Genomic DNA, 19,529 nt, shown 5'->3' with positions numbered 1-19,529 from the left:
GAGAGTGACGGTCAAAGCGTAATTGCGCACTTAGAAGAGGGCAAACCTGTCCTGGTCTGAGAGCAGAGGAGCCACGCGCACCCGCCCGCAAAGCAGGTGTAAACAATAAAATGATAATAACATCCAGTTATTATTATTCCACTGTTCCTTAGTTACACTGCTTAAAAGCAGTGAGGCAACGCTCCTCTGCCTTAGTGGAGGAGCCGCCACTGTAATATTGGTCTGCAAAGACCACTGTCTTTTGTAAAAAAAAAACACTGTAGAGATCACAAAACAACATCACTAGATTCATCAACCTTCACTAGACGGTGCCTAACATTACATTTTATGTTGCTAATCCAAAGTGTTTTTTTCCAGCTATGTTACCAGCTGGATAGATGAAAGGAGTCACCAGAATGAAAAAGCTAATTTGACAATCCTGTTTGACAAGTATGTGCCCGCCTGCTTGGATCAACTGAGAACAAGCTCTGTTAAAACCATCAGTCCGATCCCTGAGCACAGTATGGTACAGGTGAGCAGTACAGCAAGAACATGAGTGACATGTTTAAGTAATAAACATTGTGTTGTTGGTGGTGTGTTAGATGTTCATGCAATGAAAGCAGAGGATAAAATGAGTATTGTCCTAATAGGCATAGGCTGTTTTAAGAAGCACACAATTATAGCATTCAAATGCGAATAGATACATAAATATAATTGTCACTATAATGTACATCTTTCCATTGCTGTGCGCTGCGCTGTGGCATTTAGGCGCTGTGCTCTATTTTAAAATTCCCCGTTTTTGTCTTCTCATTTAAACTTACTTTAAACACTTCCCCTGTTTTTAATATCACTGTCACTTACTTGCACTATAATCTGTGCCCTTCACCGCGGCTTCAGCGGGTCCTTCCTAGCGCATTTCGCGCTTTCTGGGAATATCGGCGCCATCTTGGGGGTAGCTAGGGGACGCTGACAGGACGCCAGGCGAGGTAGCGCTCTAGCAGTCAGGTTGACTGGCTAGAGGCTTTCAGAACGAAAGCATTCAGAACGAAGAGTACTTAAGGGGCAGTGGAAGGTGGGTTTGCCTGTTAAGGCTTTCCATTGCTGTGCGCTGCGCTGTGGCATTTAGGCGCTGTGCTCTATTTTAAAATTCCCCGTTTTTGTCTTCTCATTTAAACTTACTTTAAACACTTCCCCTGTTTTTAATATCACTGTCACTTACTTGCACTATAATCTGTGCCCTTCACCGCGGCTTCAGCGGGTCCTTCTTAGCGCATTTCGCGCTTTCTGGGAATATCGGCGCCATCTTGGGGGTAGCTAGGGGATGCTGACAGGACGCCAGGCGAGGTAGCACTCTAGCAGTCAGGTTGACTGGCTAGAGCCCTATATTGGCTCAACATGCTGGCGCGCAGCGTGTGCGCGCGGCGGGTGTGCCGCAGTAACGCCCGAGTCACGCCAGAGTCCAGCCCGTCTGCACCCGTCCGCGCTAAGGACGGGCTGGATGGCGGGTGGACTGGAGATACTGATGGTGAGTACTTAGGGATTAGTTACTCTTGGCATGAATTGATCATCCTTAAGCCCTCTAAGCTGCCTTGCCATCATAGGAACGCCCCGGAGGCGTTTCAGACCTCCCCAGGCTGCAACTGTTTTCGGTCCTCCTCTATGGTGTCGGCCCCTGCTGCTGCCGTTACACCTATAGGTCCGAGTTCTAAATCAGGAATTAGCATGAGGAGTGATAAGGGGTTTCTCGTAAATGCGAGGTCACTAATTAAGAACAATCTCGCATTCAAGGATTTCGTATCGGCCAGAAAACCCACTTGGGTCTTTATTACTGAAACGTGGGCTAAGGACTCCTCGGGCCCTGATTTGGTTGAGGCGGTACCAGAAGGGTATACGCTGGTGAGGGAGGACAGAGTGGGACGTATAGGGGGAGGGCTAGGCATCCTTTATAGAGACGGCCTTTCCTGCCATATTATCCCACTATCTGAACCCCAAGATACCTTTCAGGCTCTTCAGTTTTCCATTAATGGATCATATGGGGTTCCGTTCACTGGCTTCCTCATATATAGACCACCGGGGACCAGAGCAAATTTTGGCTTTCACATGCTCAATATTTTAGAGCCATATTTTGGATGTGAACACTTTACTGTTCTGGGGGACCTTAATTTCCATTTGGAAAATTTGGAATCAAATAAAACTCTATCCCTACTGGATATTTTCTCTGGCGGTGGGATGAAACAGCTAGTCAAGGGTCCCACCCATCAGGCGGGCCATACGCTGGATGGGGTCTTTTCTAATGACACCCGGCTGACCATAGAGACTCCCATCCCTCTCTCTTGGTCGGACCACTATGCGATCCCTATAGAACTAATGATCGCCACTGCTAATAGCATGCGGAACGAGACAAGCAAAATGGAATTGAGACTTAATCTCAAAAACATAACCAATGACGCGCTCACCCCTAGATTTCCCAGTTTGGTGATTTGCCCAGAGGAGGACGTAAGCTCTGCAGTAATGAGGATGGATAGTGCCATCAAAATAGCGATTGACGAGCTGGCACCTGCATCGCTGCGCTATTCCGTGAGGAAAGGGCCATCGGCCCCATGGTTCTCGGAATCATTAAGACTTCTTAGGCAGGGAGTACGGAGACGGGAACGTCTCTGGAGGACAAGTTGGGATTTGCCGGAGAGGGATAATCATAAAACCCTCCTAAGGAACTATAAGATGGAGGTGATAAAAACTAAGCAAGAGTATTTTACCTCTCTTACCTCCTCACTCTCTTCGCCGAAAGAGCTGTTCAAGATTGTAGACACGCTTACATCACTGAAGGTGCCGGATCCTGTTATCAGCTCACAGCAGCTCTGTAACAATGTTGCACAATTTTTTCAATCTAAAATTGTGGACATATATTCGGCATTAGAGCTTCAGAGGGCGGCACTACCTACTTCTGCCTGCTTACTTGGTCCATCGCTAACATCATCCGAGGAGGTGTTCTCAGGGTGTCTGTCCAGCTTTCCACCCCTTTCCCTCCAGGAACTTGAGGTCCTCATGATCAATACTAGGTCGGGGTCTCCGCTAGACCCTTGCCCCCTGAAAATCCTCAAACAATGTAAGGAGATTCTTTTGTTATTAGAGATCATGAATAGGGAAATGAGGGAAGGGGTTTTCCCCTCACAATGGAAAAAGGCGGTGATTAAACCATTGTTAAAAAAGCCCACATTAGACCCGGGGGTTCTCAAAAACTTCCGCCCCATTTCGCTGCTCCCAGCACCGGCAAAGATGCTGGAAACCCATCTTAAACAGCATCTTGCAGCCTTTCTGGAAACCTCTGGCCTCTTGGATCACTCGCAGCATGGATTTCGGAGAGAGCATAGCACGGAGTCGGCCCTTACAATTGTGCTTGACAACATCCGCACAAGAGTAGATAAGGGTCAGACCACTCTCCTTATACTGCTAGATCTTACGGCTGCGTTTGATACCCTGTCTCCCTCAGTGTTAACATCTCGACTGAGGGAGATAGGGGTGGAGGGGCCCGCACTTAGATTGCTGGCCTCCTTTCTCGACCAGAGGGAACAGAGAGTTAAGCTGGGGGAGTTCCTATCTCCATCCCTTCCTGTGCATTGTGGGGTCCCCCAGGGGTCGGCATTAAGTCCGTCCCTTTTTAACATCTATGTGACCCCACTTGCCAGGCTTATTAGATCTCATGGGATGGAGGTAGTCTCCTATGCCGACGATACCCAGATATTGATGTCTCTCGCCCAACCCACCAGCTCTGCTGCCTCCAATTTTAGACACTGTATGGAGGCAGTTGCTCAATGGATGATTTGCAATTCATTGAAGCTTAATGGCGAAAAGACTGAAATTCTGGTGTTCGGAGGAAAGTAGGACTTTTGGTCGGCAGAATGGTGGCCTACATCGTTGGGCGTGTGTCCGACACCCACTACCCTGGCCAGGAACTTAGGAGTCATGATTGACTCTACCCTGGGTATGGGTCAGCAAGTAAAGAGGACCATTTCCACATGTTGGGACATAATAAACATCCTGCGGAAGATCAAACATTATCTGTCCCCTCAAGCCAGAAAGCAAATTGTAATTGCATTAATTGGCTCAAGACTTGATTATTGTAATGCCTTATTTTTAGGCATCAACAAGGGTCTGTTAATGCGACTTCAAATGGTGCAGAATGCTGCCGCCAAGTTTGTATTGGATCTACCTAAGCGGGCTTCTGCCTCGGCTGCCAGAAAGTCATTGCATTGGCTTCCAATCGAGGCCCGGATCTCTTTTAAGTCCCTATGTCTGATCTATGGGGCTTTGGCTACAAATAGATCTGGAGGCCTTAGGGACCTGTTGCCTCCTTATACCCCTTCCAGAACTCTGCGCTCCGCCAATAAATCTTTACTCTCAGTCCCCCGTGTCCGTAGAGCCAAGTGGGGTGGCAGAGCTTTTTCAAACGCTGGCTCCAAAGCTGTGGAATACTCTGCCAATTGAGATTAAATCCCTCACCGCCAAGCAAGCCTTTAGGAGGGCTCTTAAGACGTGGCTATTTGCCAAAGCCTACCCTTAGTTCTGGATTTGCCTTTTATGATTTTATTTGGTTAGGCGCCTTAATGCCTTCGGGCTTAGTCGCGCGTTTATAAATTTTATTTAATTCATTCATTCATTCATCTTCATGACCTTCATAGGAGATGAGCACAACACTGCCATGTTTCTCATGTCTGTGCTTGAGTAGACGTTTTCTTTAAATTGTGGGACAGTTAGTGTTTTGTATCCCATTATCAAACCAGGACTACAAGACCTAAAATGCAAAGAAAACTCCCCGAATAGAGAATCTACTCATGCATGGATGTGGGAAGCTTCCCTATGTGAATACATAACTTTTACACAGTATTCCGTTTGTTATGGACATTTATGAAGTGTTTAACCACTCCAATGCGGTACCACAGCACTGGGCTAAGGTTTGGGTGCATTTTTCAGCAATTACATCAAGGCACACAAAAACTGACATAAGCTTTTTAAGGAACAAATGCCATAGATACAATATCAGTATAGCACAAAATATCATAGGGGCTTGCTCTACCCCAGTGTCAAACGTAACACCAGGCTGCTCTTAGACAGCATTGTTCGAATAATGACAGACACAGATATATTTTGCAACTTTTTCTTTATTTCTTTATTGGCATTTGATAATAAACAACATTGCTCAACATCAACAGGCCTGAGGGGGAGACAGGGGCACGGCAGAAGACAAGCAATGTACAATGACATGTACCACACTAACCCCTCCAACGGGATACCACAGCAGTTATGATATCAACATATAAGTTCCCGGTTTGAAAATGCACTATAGTCTGACCATCAGTCAGTTGGGCGAATGATAGTTAGTCTCCCAGCCTCCGTGATTCAGTCAACAGGGCATAAAATCGCAGGTTCCAGCACAGCTCCTGCAGCATGTGGATTCTGGTCCTGGGAGGATGAGGGGTCACTTTCTGGAGGGAGTCCCTCCATCACTGGCAGAGGGACTATGTCTTTTTGGTGCAAGAAGGGCAGTGGAGGTTCTCAAATGTCCAAAGGTTTGATAGTTGCTCCTGACAGCAAGTCACATTCTGCAATCATGCCTATATTGTGGGGGCAAGCCATTTGCCTCAGTGCACAGCAACTTGACGTTTACTCAGGAGAAGGAGAATGGCTGTGAGACAACAGTCTCCATGAGGGACATCTTTGACATATCCCAGGACGCCAATCAAGGGAGTTTGAGGTGCGGAATGGCAGGTAGTAGAATGTATGACAGAGAACACGCCAACCTAGAAGTCGGCCACCCACGAGCACTCCCATGCAAGGTGTAAGAAGGAGGCCTGAGGGGCAGCAAACAGAACACACATTTGCCGCCAGGTCTATTTGGTGGAGTTGCATTGGGGTACTATATAGCGTGTGTAGGAATTTAAAGAGTATTAGCCGCAGTCTGCAGTTAGGGGATATGGATGTTATCTGACCACAGCAGTAGGACCATTTGGAATCTGTGATGGGTGGCCAGTGTCAGATTCCCGGGTGGCGCACACTGCAGTCATCCGGACAGGTGCGGTCATAAGATTTGCACAATAGAGTAGAGGTGAATTTCAAATTTGCAGGGGTTGATGATTATGTGTTCCAGAGCTTGTAAAGTGGGAGGGAGTCTGGGAAGGTGTTGTGTATCACGCACAAGAAGTGTGAAGTTGCTAATAGAGAAGGATCTCTAGTGCAGTGGGATGCGTTGTGTTGGTGGCCTCAAGAAGGGGTATAAAGTGATTCTCTGCATATAGATTAACAAAGATTATAAGACTGTGCCCCCACACCCTCAACGTGGTACCCTCATGTGGTAAGAAGGGGTTGCACCTGATAGGTAGGTATGGAAGGCACAAATAGGCAGAGGTGCTCAGCGCACCACCTCATGCCATCCCACGCCCAGCTCACGCACTCCACCATGTTTATCTCAGCTTACAGTGGTTTGTAGGTTACATAGAGCACTGTAGCCAAAGGGCACAGTGCTGCATAATCTGCCTGGATAGTCATGTGTAGTTGAAATTGTGTGGGATAGATCCAGAAGTAAATGTAATGCACAAGGTTTCTGAGTGCATACAGGGCTATATCAGGTGCACCCTGTCCCCACCCCCTATGATCAAGCGGTAAGATGAGTATTTCCCAGGAAATTCTGGGTTGCCTGCCAGCCCAGACCAGCACAAAAAATGTTGTTTGCAGCTCCCGCTAGAAGTGAGTGGTAAGTGGGAACTGTTTATTTGAAAAGAGGTACAGGAATTTAGGTTGTATAAACATTTTTCAGATGGCTATCTGTCTTGTCAGATAGTGGCAGGTGGGACCATACAGGGATCATGTCTTCTAGCCACGCCACAGCATGGTCATAGTTGGTCCTCCAAAGGAACATCATGGAGGTAGCATGCTACCTTCCCTAAAGGTGTGGTGAGCCATAAGAGAGTGAGTCACAAATCTGAAAGTTGCATGGAAAAGAACCTCACCGGCCTCTGCACTCACTGATAACAGCGAGGCGTGATGCAAGACATCCTCTGTCACAACTAGGGCGGAGTGAATATCCCTGGAATTCCACTGAGGTTTTTTGCAGTCCACAGAATTCCGCATAGTGCAACTTTGTTACCTCGACCCACCTCAAGTCTACATACATTGACACCATCAGGCCTCTAGTTGTGAAGCCAATGCGGATGTGTGCATGGTGCTGCTGCAGCCTGGCTGCAAGGGTCTGCATCGCAGCACCAAATAAGATTGGAGATAGTGGGCACCCTTGGCTTGTTGTGCGAGTGATTGGGAAGGATTCAGACAACATTCCATTGAGCCGGATACGGGCAGTGGGGGATGTATAGAGGAGCTGGATCTGGTGAATAAAGCGAGGACTAAGAGCAAGTCGTGCAAGTAGGAGAAAGAGGTACGACCATTCAAAGCAATCAAATGCCTTCATGGCATCCAAAAGTACATTGGCGAGTTGAAGGTCTCGGGTGTGCATTGGGACCAATGTTGTGCGAAGCGGACCGGTTCGGGATAAATCCAGATTGATCTGGTCACACTATAGTAAGCATCACAGGGGGAGGTGATTAGCTAGCGTGTTAGTGATATTTTATTGTCCACACTGATCATGGACAGCGGCTGGTAGGAGTCAAATCAGTCCACAGGCTTATCCATTTTGAAAAGTGACACTATGACTGCTTTTCACAAGGGTGTTGGTAGTTCCGCAATATCCAGAGATTTGTTATACATTGCTAGTAAATGAGGAGCTAGAATGGGAGCAAATTCCTTATAGAAGGAGGTGGTTAGTCCATCCAGCCTGGGTGCCTTATCACCTGGGAGGCTCTGAATGACTTGCACAAACTCCTCATCCATGAGTAGAGAGTCCAGATAAGGCCAGTGGGCGCGGCCCAGCCAGAGCCGCTGCATGGAGTCTAGGTACGCAGCCTGCTCCTCAGAGTCATGGACCAGCATTGCTGCATAAAGCTTTGAATTGAAGGAGATCATTGTTTGCAAGAGCTCATAGGAACGGGCTGGCACTAATGTCTTTCATCTAGGAGTTCCATCTAATAGTGAGAGGCCCAGGATTTCCAGATCATGCCAGCTAGTGTCTTGCTGGGGTGTTATCCCTCCTCTTACCAATGCACCACTGCCTCGCAGGTTAGATATCTTGTCTTGTGTGCGGCCTCCTCCTCACCTCAGTTATTTTTGCCTGAATTCTAGCCATGGAGGCAGTGCTTTTGGAGGCATAGTATTCTAGGGAGCCTAGATCACATTCCCGCCTAGTGAGTTGCCTGTGTATCACCCTGCGGATGCCTGATTGTTTCACAACACATATACCCCGAATAAGTACTTTGAAAGCCTCCCAATAGGTCAACGGGGAAGACACCGATTCCTTGTTGTTGATGTAATTCATGATATTGGTGCATACCTCGTCACAGAACACTGTGTCTCCCGAATACCCCGGGATGACAAACGCTAAGTGAAGGCTCAGGGGCTGCGAGTGGCAAAGTGAGCTCCACTAGGACGGAGGCATGGTTTGATAGCGTACGGGGCAGGTGATCCACTCATGTGGCCCAGATTCAAATGCCTGATCACAGCAGTTCCACGAAGAAGCTCTCCATGACTTGATGACGACACATTGCATTCACTTAAAAAAACTAGACAACAATGTGGGACCTCCTTTGCGAGGCTCGACTATGATGCAGTAAACTCTCTATGTCAAATCTTGCTCCAGCCAAGGTATTTCTTCAGCGGGACCTATCTGTGTCTTGTAGTCGACCTGCCGCTGTTCATGGTCAGCCTAAAATGTTAGGTTTTTACCAGTCCCTAGCAACCTCAAGTAACCTTTTGACTGCTAGTGACTTGTAAACACTATTTTCTATTTAATCTTCAAAAATTCATATCTCGACTTCTACTGATTGAATTTTTGACATTTTGTTTTCATTTTGCACAGATAAATATTTTCTATTTTCTTAGCCTGTGTGGAGTCTTTTTGTGGTGTATATATTATCTTACTGAGTGTGTGTTGGACAAATAATGTATACATTGCCTTTGTAGATAAACCTGACAGCTTTTGCCAAGCTACCGAGGGTGAGCACAGGTTATCTTATTATGTAACTGGCTTTCCCTGACTAGAGTGGTGGAACCTGCCTTGCCTGGGTGCATACTTCAGCCAACCAGGAAACGCATTTCTAACATTGGTGATCAGTGGTGAGGATCAATAAATCAATCAATCAAGCATATCACTTGTAGAGCGCACTACTTAACCGTGAGAGTCTCAAGGCACTGGGGGAGGGGTGGTGCTGCTACTGTTCAAAAAGCAAGGTCTTGAGGAGTCTTCCTAAGGCCAGCAGGTCTTGGGTCTGCCGTAGGTGGGTGGGGAGGGTGTTCCAGGTCTGGGCAGCGAGGTGGAAGAAAGATCTGCAGCAGTCATTCTTTGGATGCAGGGGACAGTGACGAGGGCGAGTCCGGCGGAGCGGAGCTAGCGGGAGGGAGTGTAGAAGCTGAGTCGTCTGTTGAGCTATGCTGGTCCGGTGTTGTGGAGTGCTTTATGTGCGTGGATGAGGAGCTTGAAGGTTATCCTCTTGTTGACGGGGAGCCAGTGCAGGTCTCTCCGGTGGGGTGTGATGTGGCTGCGGCGGGGGATGTCGAGGATCAGACGTGCAGAGGCGTTCTTGATGCGTTGCAGCCGTCTCAGGAGTTTGGCCGAAGATCCTGCGTAGAGAGCGTTTCCGTAGTCCAACCTGCTGGTGACGAGGGCCTGGGTGACCGTTCTTCTCGTTTCGGATCCATTTGTAGATCCTGCGGAGCATGCGGAGGGTGTTGAAGCAGGAGGAGGAGACGGCATTGACCTGCTTAGTCATGGAGAGGGTGGAGTCGAGGATGACCCCTAGGTTGCATGCGTGGTCGGTGGGTGTCGGGGCTGTTCCTAGTGTGGTCGGCCTCCAGGAGTCGTCCCAGGCTGAAGGGGTGGATCCGAGGATGAGGACCTCCGTCTTGTCTGAGTTCAGCTTCAGTCACTGTTGCTCATCCCTTCGGCGACGGCCTTCATTCCTTCATGGAGGTTGTTTTTGGCGGTGTGAGGGTCTTTGGTGAGGGAGAGAATCAGCTGGGTGTCATCGGCGTAGGAGATGATGTTGAGGTCGTGCTGTCGGGCGACGTGGGCATGGGGTGTCATGTAGATGTTGAACAGCGTCGGGCTGAGGGATGAGCCCTGGGGTACGCCGCAGATGATCTTGTGGTATTGGAGCGGAAGGGGGGAGGCGGATGCTCTGTGTTCTGCCGGAGAGGAAGGATGTGGTCCAGTACAGGGCCTTCTCTTGGATCCAGGCGTCGTGTAGGCGTGTTCGTAGTGTGCAGTGGCAGACCGTGTCTAAGGCGGCTGACAGGTCCAGGAGGATAAGGGCTAGTGTTTCTCTGTTGACTGCTTTATGGTGAACAAGGGAACCCGCAAGGTAAATAAGGACCCTGGGTGTCAACTTTATATTATAGATAACGGTCCTTAAGAAACATTATAACACAATAATAAATATAGACTAGGATCAGTACTATATTGCAGGATGTCCAGCCGAACACACAATTTAATAAATCAATGAAATGTGAGACATATACAAGAGCATGCAAAGAAATTGAGTGGGACACAGCCCTACGTCCTACACACAAACAAAAGACAATTACATTTGGACATTTAGTATTTCAGGCGAAAGACAGAGGAGGCTTAAAATCAATGATGTTAAATAACAAGCTTTTCATAAACAATATTTGCACTGGTTTTAACGCAACGGTTTAACGTGTAAATATGTTTCATAGGTTGACGACGTTTTTGATCCCTTTTAGAAGGATAATGGGATCCTCATCAGGACGGTATGAGGTATGATTACATGCCTGAGTATAATAAACTGCCTTGAGGGTAAAGGACAGATTCTTCAATGCTGGTGGTCCGTTTGGGAAATTTAGTAAACCGCGTTGGCGCGGTGCAAAAGCGAAGATACTACATGGGCAAGCTCACCATAGAGCCGTATTGGAGAGTTATAAGCTGGGCGACAATGCGGTCCAGTCCGAGGGGCGAGGATTGCCGGATATTTGGAGTTCAGAAGCACGGTGCAGAGCATGCCTTTTTAAACAAGCATTCATGATCCATCCTATCCTGATGTATCACAGCCACTGTGCTTCTGGCTGTTCGGTGTTCGTTCGCAGAACCAGTTTTTCTCCAGTTTTCGGCACGTTCGTATGGAGGCCTGGAGGTCTACAGTGAACCAGGTGGCTTTCTTGCTGGAGTGGCTGTTTGAGGGTTTCTTGAGCGGGGCGAGGGTGTTGGCGCAGTCATTGATCCACTGTCTGAAGCTGCGGGTGGCGGTTTCGGGGTCGGTGGGGTAAGCGGTTCGGCTCTGGGCGAGGGTGGTGGATAGCTGGTCTTTGGTGATTTTGCTCTAGCAGCGACGAGGCATCTGTTGGGTGCGGCGGTGTGTGGTGGGTTTCCTGAAGGTGAAGTGGATGCAGTGAGGGTCGGTCCAGTGGGGTTTGGTGGTGTGGCTGAAGGAGACGAGGGGGTTTGCGGAGAAGATGGGGTCAAGCGTGTGGCCGGCGGCCTGGGTGGGTTTTGCCACGAGCTGTCTGAGTCTGAGCTTGCCGATCAAGGTATTGGAGTTGGTGTTGTTGTTCTCGAGGTGGAAGTTCAGGTCCCCGGGGAGGATGTAGTCCGTGAAGACGAGGGTGTGTGTGCTGATGGAGTTGGCGATGGAGTTGCTGAACTGTGGTCGGCGTCCAGGGGGTCTGTAGATGAGGGTTCCTCTGAGGGTGGTGTTGGGATCGGTGTGGAACTGGAAGTGCAGGTGTTCGGCCGTGCTGAGGGTGTCATCGGTGTTGGTCGATACTCTGAAGGTGTTCTTGTGGACGATGGCGATTCCTACTCCGTTGGCACGATCCCTGCGGGTGATCTTGTAGCTGTCCGGGATGGCTATGGCGATGTCGGGCGCTGAAGCGGAGTTAAGCCAGGCCTCTGTCAGGAAAGCGACGTCTGGGGACGTTGAGTCAAGAAGGTCCCAGAGTTCAACGATGTGTTTGCGGGCGGAGCGGGTGTTGAGGAGGATGCATCTGAGGTATATGGGTTCTTTCCTGGGTGGAGGTTTGGCGGGGTGGATGCTGGTGAAGCTACAGTTCCGGCAGGTGAAGGGTCCTTGGGTGCGCTTCAGGGTGGCCCGGTAGCATATGTGTTCTCGTCCGGTGTTGAGTGCGTGGAGGGTGATGGCATCGTAAAACAGTTGGGCGTTGTGATGTACAATGGGGGCAAAACGAGTACAATAAAATACAATATTAGGCAACCAGAAGGGCCCAGAGAAAAGCATAAATAGGACAGGACGTGTTTTTGCAATACCATAGTAACTCATTCTTCACGACAAATCTATACAAATATCATTGTGAATTCAAATTCTTCTATTCTCTCAAATTGGTAATTTTTCTAAATTGACTTCATCGACTTGGGACTCTGTTGTTGCACCAGTGAAACCTTGACAGAATCCCAATGGATCTCAACTACCTGCCATCTTGCGGTATGAGGAATCAGAAGAGCTTCTGCAAGGAGAGGGATACCTGTAAAGAAAGGTTCCAACAGTCTGGACCTCAAGCATGAGCCTACATGTATTTGGAAGGGCAGTACCCAGAGATAAGCTTGCCATGGAAGCAACTGAGACTCAAAGAGCCATGGAAGAGAGAAAGGCTTTGTGGGCTCATGAACTGAGTCTCAAGGAACTGGAAATCAGAGCCCCTTAGATAGGGTCCAGCAACAACAATATTGGTGGCAGCAAACTACTGTATTCAATACTGAAGAAACACCTCACATAGCCAAAGACTTGGTGCCAAGTCTTAAGGAGGGGAGTGGCATACACTAGTTGATTCAGGCATACAAGGTAGCTCTAGAGGTGCACAGGATCCCCGAGGAGTATTGGGGAGCTGGCATAAAGAATCCTATTCCTGGTGGTGAGAGGGATACCCTACTGGCCATTTAAGAGGACAGGTTGAGGTGTACCCCCATGAAGGAGGCCCTGGATAAGAAGTATGAATTCACCCCACAAGAGTGTAGGTCAGTGGTCTTCAAACGTTTTATTCCCATGCCCCCCAGTGGGAAGAAAAATCACGGGCCCCCCCCCTCAAATATTTTTTCTATTATTTGATTAAACTGCCAATGTTTAATTATGCCTCGATTTATTTAAACATTGCAGTTGAGTTCTGCTATTGTTTTAAAAATGCAATTAAATACATGCTTGCCAAACATACTATTCTGGTCAGGCAGGACAATATATAGTATAGGTTATCCACAGTGCGATTATTAGAAATGGAGGTGGAAGTTTTGTAGAATATTTAGAGTCCCTTTCCTTTTGACACCTTCCTCCAGCCAGGATATAAATGACAAAAGATGTTAGTTATGGCCCATTACAGAGCTGATTACTGCCGCTCATTTTGTTTAGCTGAAACAAAGCACTGTTATCAGCATTAGGATTATTTTGGCCAAGTCCTGCCCCCACCCCCCCTGGGATCACCTGAGGGGAGCACAAACCGAGTTTGAAGACCTCTGGTGTAGGTTGAGAGGCATTCACAAACTGCCTAACCAGACATGGGAGTATTTTGTGTAGTACTTCTGCAGAACACTGGATGGTTGGGAGAAGGGTAGGATGGTATGAACACTTTTGAAGGGCTGCACAATTTGTTTGCCAGAGAATAATTTTTTCAGTTATTGTTTTCCATGGGAATGCCAACACCTTGTTGAGTGTGAGTTCTCTGACCCCAGGCAATTTGAAAATGAGGCAGACCTCTAAGTGAGTACCAGAGTGTCTGAAAAGGCATTTGGGAGAGATCCAAATGGGATTTACTCTTGTTCCCCCAACCAAGGTTGGGGGAGGTTCACAGTAAACTCGGCGGTCCCAGTATAGTGAGCGGGGGTCAAGGGTCCCATGTCCCATGTCAGAGTAGAAAGAGAGGTGGAGTGAGTAAAGACCCGGGGTGCCCTATTCCAAGCCCCAGAGCCTGGATAGTTCCCAGAGGGTTCACCTGCAGGGAAGTGTAGTCTGTGCTGGGAGACAATCCACTGAGGAGGACCCTGCAGTGTCCTGAGAACTTGGAGGGGGAGGTGTAAGTGCCACAAGTGTTCAATCAGTTCTGGTTTCTGGCAGTACCATTCCACAGAGGAGGGGGCAAAAGCCCAGATGGATGAGTAAGAGGAGGAGATAGTCCACCGTGGGAGGACTAGAGTATCAAGGGTTGTCAGCTCTGAGATCTGAGCACCTCAATACTGACACTGGTGATGCCAATTCTGGCCTGGGGGCTCCATCTTAGGTCCCATAGACAGGCATCGGGGAAACCCGCGCCACACAGGCTGTTGCCCACAAGTGCTGAGTGTGTTTTTCTTGGAGGGGTAAGTGTACTCCCCTGGAAATCCTATCCTGGTTTGCCAGACACATATTCATGCTAAGGGTACAGACCCTGGGCAGGAGGACTAGTTGCAGGTTAGCACACCTGAACTGATGGGAGAATCGAGCAGTGCGGCTGCCACGAGTGCCCTGACAGTTAAGCTTTCTGGCAGTACCACTCCACAGAGGAGGATACAGAAGCCCAAGTGGCAGCGTCATGGGAAGGAGGGACTCACCCCTGAGTCCTGTCCAGATTAAGAGTACATACCCTGGGTTGAAGGACCAGTTGCAGGATACCTTCTCTGAACTGGTGAGAGGTGGAGTAGAGAAAGAGTACGAAGAACCTAGGGCTGCAGCACCCCACTCTGAGAAACCAACGAGGACAGAGACCCCTGGATGGCTTGGGGCCTGGCTCTAGACACTGACAGCTGTCGGTATCTTCTGTTGGCTGCTATGCTTATGTACAGAGTATTCCTTTGGTTGGTAACAGAAGTCAGACCCAAGGGGTGGAATGGGCCACATCATTTTTGTTGGCCATAGTGGTACTATCTGCCCACTGGGATGCATCTTGGAGCAAGTTAAAGTTGGGTGCTGCACAGATGGGGTCCACGGGTAAGGCAAAAGATTCCCCATGTTTTAGCACAAGGATTCAACTGGGTTCAGAAAGGAAGTGACAAGTGCCCTGCAGTAGTGGCCCATTGTCCATGTCCCATCACCCTAAGCACGGAAGTCCATCAAGTAATTGATTAGGCTAACCTGGCTTTAGCCTGGGGGGGGGGGGGCATGGCCCTCTCTGAAGACTCACCCAACACTTTTTGCCTTCCTCCTCCTCTGCCACTGCTGACCAGTGCTAAAGTGCATGCGATCTCTCCTCTAAAGATGATATCATTGGTTTACACCTGTTTGACATATTTAATTTACTTGTAAGTCCCTTGTAAAGTGGTATAGCATATACCCAGGGCATGTAAATTAAATGCCACTAGTGACTTTGCAGCGCTTACTGTGCCACCCACAGAAGTAGTAGTGGGCCATTAGGTGCTGGTAGTTACGAGTGTCAGTTTGTGTTTTGCTACACTCTGCACTTTATTTAAAAGGCTGCTTGAAGCACTTTCCTGTATTTTATCCCCTGTTTTGCCCTGAATTTAAAATTTAATTGAATGTTTTAAATATTTAAACTGAATTAGTACACGTTTAAAATTGAATTTATATTTGCAATTACTAACGGCACTACCGCACTTTATAGGAGTGGCTCGAGCTACCCTTCGGGAAAATCCTAAGGTGGACAATCAAGGCCGCCATCTTAGGCATGGCACTGTTTAGTTGTTTTGGGGGGTCTGCACTGAAATATGCACGTGGCGCTGATGCGCCACAGGCACACCTAAGGCACGCCTGTCTGCGCTCATCAGCATCCCGGAAACGGCTAGCGCTAGCCATGCTGCCCGTTTCACGCTGGATGCACATAGACCCCGTTACATGTACAGTTGCGCTGAACTGTTAGTGCTTGATAAGCATGGGGATAAGTGCTCCACCTCATGGAGTGGTTTGGATAATGATGGTAGGATGTGTGAGAACTTTAACTTTGGTCTGTGTCCCAAAGAGGTGGAAGTAGCTTGTTCTGCTCACCTATCTAGAGCTACCACTAAGAGTCATTGCTTTCAGGCCACCCTGATTAATGCTCGTTCATTGGTCAAACATACCCAGGACATTTGGGAACTTCTCTATGACGACCACCTGAACTTATTTTTTTATAACAAAAGCGTGGCTTAATGAGTACTCAAAACCGGCTATTGAATAAGCCATTCTGAGAGGGTATGAATCTCCAGGGCAGATCTTGAGGATGGTAGAGGTGGAGGTACTGCTGTAATTTTTAGGGACAAGTGGACTCTTCACCGTGGCAAGGTTTCAGGAATTTGGGATGGAGGGGCTCTTGATTTTTCCATCATTATCTCGCCACACTTTACGCTGGGAGGCATTTTGGTCAATAGGCCTCCCGGGCCTGCCGGACCATTCCTGAAAGCCTTAGACGAGGTGATTGTTCCCAGGGCCCTTCGATTTTCTAACTTCTTACTTCTTGGGGATTTCAATACCCACTTGGATCAAGTGGAGGCGAGTGATACCAGGGAGCTTTGTGACTTACTGAGTCTAGCCGAGCTCTCCCAGTGGATTAGCTCATCATCGCACCGAGGGGGTCACAGCCTAGATCCGGTCTGTTCTAACTTCTCGCTATGTGTTAAAGAACCTCTGCAGGTAACTTGGTCGGACCATTTTCTGATCCAATTTTCATGCACCATTCTGATGTCCAAATCAGCTAGTAGCCTCTCTCAGAGCAGGCCGTCTCATAGAATAGAACCTTCTGCCTTGAGTTTGGCCTTGCTCGAGGTGCGGCCTCCTGTCGCAAAAGATCTAGGTGGAGCTCTGGAGAATTCTTCGAACTGGATCTCGCAGGCAGTGGCTTCATTATCCCTTCCCCTCGCTCATAAGTGAGCCAGAACGTCTCACTCAAAACCCTGGTTCTCTAGTGAGCTTAAAGAGAAAAAGCAGCATTGTAAAAAGTTGGAAAGAAGCTGGAGGGTGGCTTAGTGCCCCCTCGCTAAAATTGCTCTTTGAACGGCTCAGAAAGCTTACTACACTGCTCGGTATAGCTAAAAGTCATCATTTTGCGGAGTGCTTTTTTCAGTCCAAAAATAACGCCAAAGAATTTTTTTCAATTGTTCAGAGTTTCGTCTCCCCATGTGCCGAGCACATTACTCTTCCTACCTCTGACACATGGTTTGAAAAACAGTCTAGGTTTTTCATTGATAAAATCCAGATGATTCATGCCAGCCTGGGACAAGGAAGTATAGGCCAGACAGGGCTTCCTTCTACAATTATCTCTGGACCCAGTTTATGTCTATCTAGTTCATCTCCCTCTTTAGCAGAATTTTCTATGATTACTCTCCAGGATTCACTGACCATTGTCAATTCGCTAAAATCGGGAACTCTTGTGGACCCCTGTCCTGCCAGGCTGCTGGCTGCCATGGGGGAGGTAGTTAATCCTGAGGTTAATACCCTGAATATTATGTCCCTTCAAACAGCTATTGTACCCTTGGAATAGAAGCAGGCCAAACTACTTCCCTTAGTTAAAAAGCCAGCACTGGACATATCTTCTCCAGCTAGCTTCCGTCCCATATCTCTTTTGCCTGCCATAGCAAAAGTGTGTGAGAAAGCGGTGTTCAAACAGCTGTCCAATTTTGTAGAAACATCTGGCCTTTTGCACCCAGCCCAATCAGGGTTTAGAGCTACTTATAGCACCAAAACAGCTCTGGTGGAGATGTCTGAAGCAATCAGGGAGTGTTTGGACCCTAGTGGCAGAGCGAATCTGATTCTATTGGACATCTCTGCCGCCTTCGACACGGTACCACACTCCTAGCTTCTTGCTCACCGCACCAATATCGGTATTTCAAGCCGAGCATGGAATTGGCTCAAGTCATTCCTAGAAGATCGATCACAGCAAGTAAGGCTCCCTCCCTCCTCTTCTGTCCCGCAAAAGGTGTCCACAGGAGTACCGCAGGGATCTACCCTGAGACCTCTGCTGTTTAATATTTACATCACCCCATTGATTCATCTTGCAGAGGAACTGAAAGTGACGATCATTGCTTTTGCGGATGACACCCAGCTCCTCTTAACTTGGAGGGAGGCAGATGTATATCCTGTCCAGGCCAAAGCCTGTCTTATGGCTGTTTTTGAATGGATAGCTCTGGCCCAGCTGAAGTATAATGAAGAGGAGTCAGAGGTTCTTTTGTATGAGTCTTTTGCCCTGCAGTTTAGGGAAGCCCTCTGGCCGACGAACTGCCCTCTGCCTAGCTCTGTGGGTAAGCCTGTGAAAAAGCTAGGTGTCTGGTTTGATGAGGACCTTAGGTTCTCCACACAAATAAAGAAACTGGCCAGACAGTGTTTTGAACACTGAAGATTCTCAGGAAGTTTCTGCCGTTGCTACCCAGGGCCGCTAAGGAAATGGTCACACGTGCACTGATTCTTTCGCACCTAGACTATGCCAACGCACTGTATATAGGGCTGCCAGACTTCCAGCTGAGGAAGCTGCAAGTTGTACAAAATGTGGCAGCCAGAGTTCTGCTAAACATCTCCGGAAGAACTAGTGTGAAGCAATATTTGCTGGACCTACATTGTCTTCCCGTGGCCCAATGGGTCAAATTCAAGGCACTCAGCCTGAACCATGCAGCCCTCCATGGCTTGGGTCCACTGTATTTGGGGAATTGCTTCAGCTTCTATGTGCCACAGGGACTGTTGCGTTCAGCCTCTCAGCGGTTGGCAGTGATCCCTCGGTTCCGTTTGGTACGAGTGGAGGGCAGCTCTCTCTCTTTCAAGGTGGCTCAAGCCTGGAACGCTCTGCCTTACACACTACAGAACACTACTAACCCAAGGTTGTTCAGGAAATTGTTAAAAACTTGGCTGTTTGCATAAATGTGTCGCTTTGTCCAGTTCCTTCCCCCCATCATTTGGCTTCCGCACCTGGACACTCTTGAGTAGCCACGCGCATTATAAATGATATTAAAATAAAATGTAAAAAAATTCTAAAATAAATAAATAGTCTTTCAAACTTTCCTCAAGCTGCCATTGCAGTGCCAGTATGTGTAGTTTACTTCCACTAGGCATTTAAAAGTACTTGCCAAGCCTTTAACTCCCCTTTTTTTTTTACATATAATGTAGGCTCTAGGTAGCCCTAAGTGCAGGGTGCTATATATGTAAAATGTAGGAGATCTAGTTTTTTGTTTTGCATGTCCTGGTAGTAACAAACAGCCTATTTTGGTATTCACTACTGTGAGGCCTACCCCTCTCAAAAGCCAGCTTTGGAAATTCCTTAATACAATTTTAATCTGTAATTCCTGATCAGGGAGGAGTAGCTTTTTCATGTCTAATATGGTTGGGATGGTAATGATACACTTTCCTTACTGGTGAAGTTGCAATTAACATTACTCTTTGTGCCTGACAGCCTGTTTCCAATACATGTCTGGGTTCGGTGGGCGCTACACTGTGTACATTCCCTCTAGACAGCCACGAACACAGGAAGGTGAGGTTCATCTGCATTCTGAGCTCTCATCTGTAGTCATCTGCATTCTGATGGGTCATCCTGTGCAGGGAGGA

The 19,529-nt window shown here is 48.0% G+C and overlaps 1 protein-coding gene across 1 annotated transcript in view; it reads left to right on the top strand.

The window, feature by feature from the left end:
* Nucleotides 1–19,529, top strand: part of DNAH11 (dynein axonemal heavy chain 11) — a 3,642,058-nt gene that overhangs the window by 1,952,239 nt on the left and 1,670,290 nt on the right. Inside the window, exon 44 of the mRNA XM_078663510.1 lies at nt 358–511. Coding sequence (XP_078519636.1) covers nt 358–511 — 154 coding nt within the window. The remainder of the gene's footprint in view (nt 1–357; nt 512–19,529) is intronic.

This window comes from Lissotriton helveticus, chromosome 10, assembly GCF_964261635.1.
Source record: "Lissotriton helveticus chromosome 10, aLisHel1.1, whole genome shotgun sequence".
Lineage (NCBI taxonomy): Eukaryota > Metazoa > Chordata > Amphibia > Caudata > Salamandridae > Lissotriton > Lissotriton helveticus.
The sequence above is the reverse complement of the archived record's forward strand: the minus strand, read 5'-3'. Positions and strand labels throughout refer to the sequence as shown.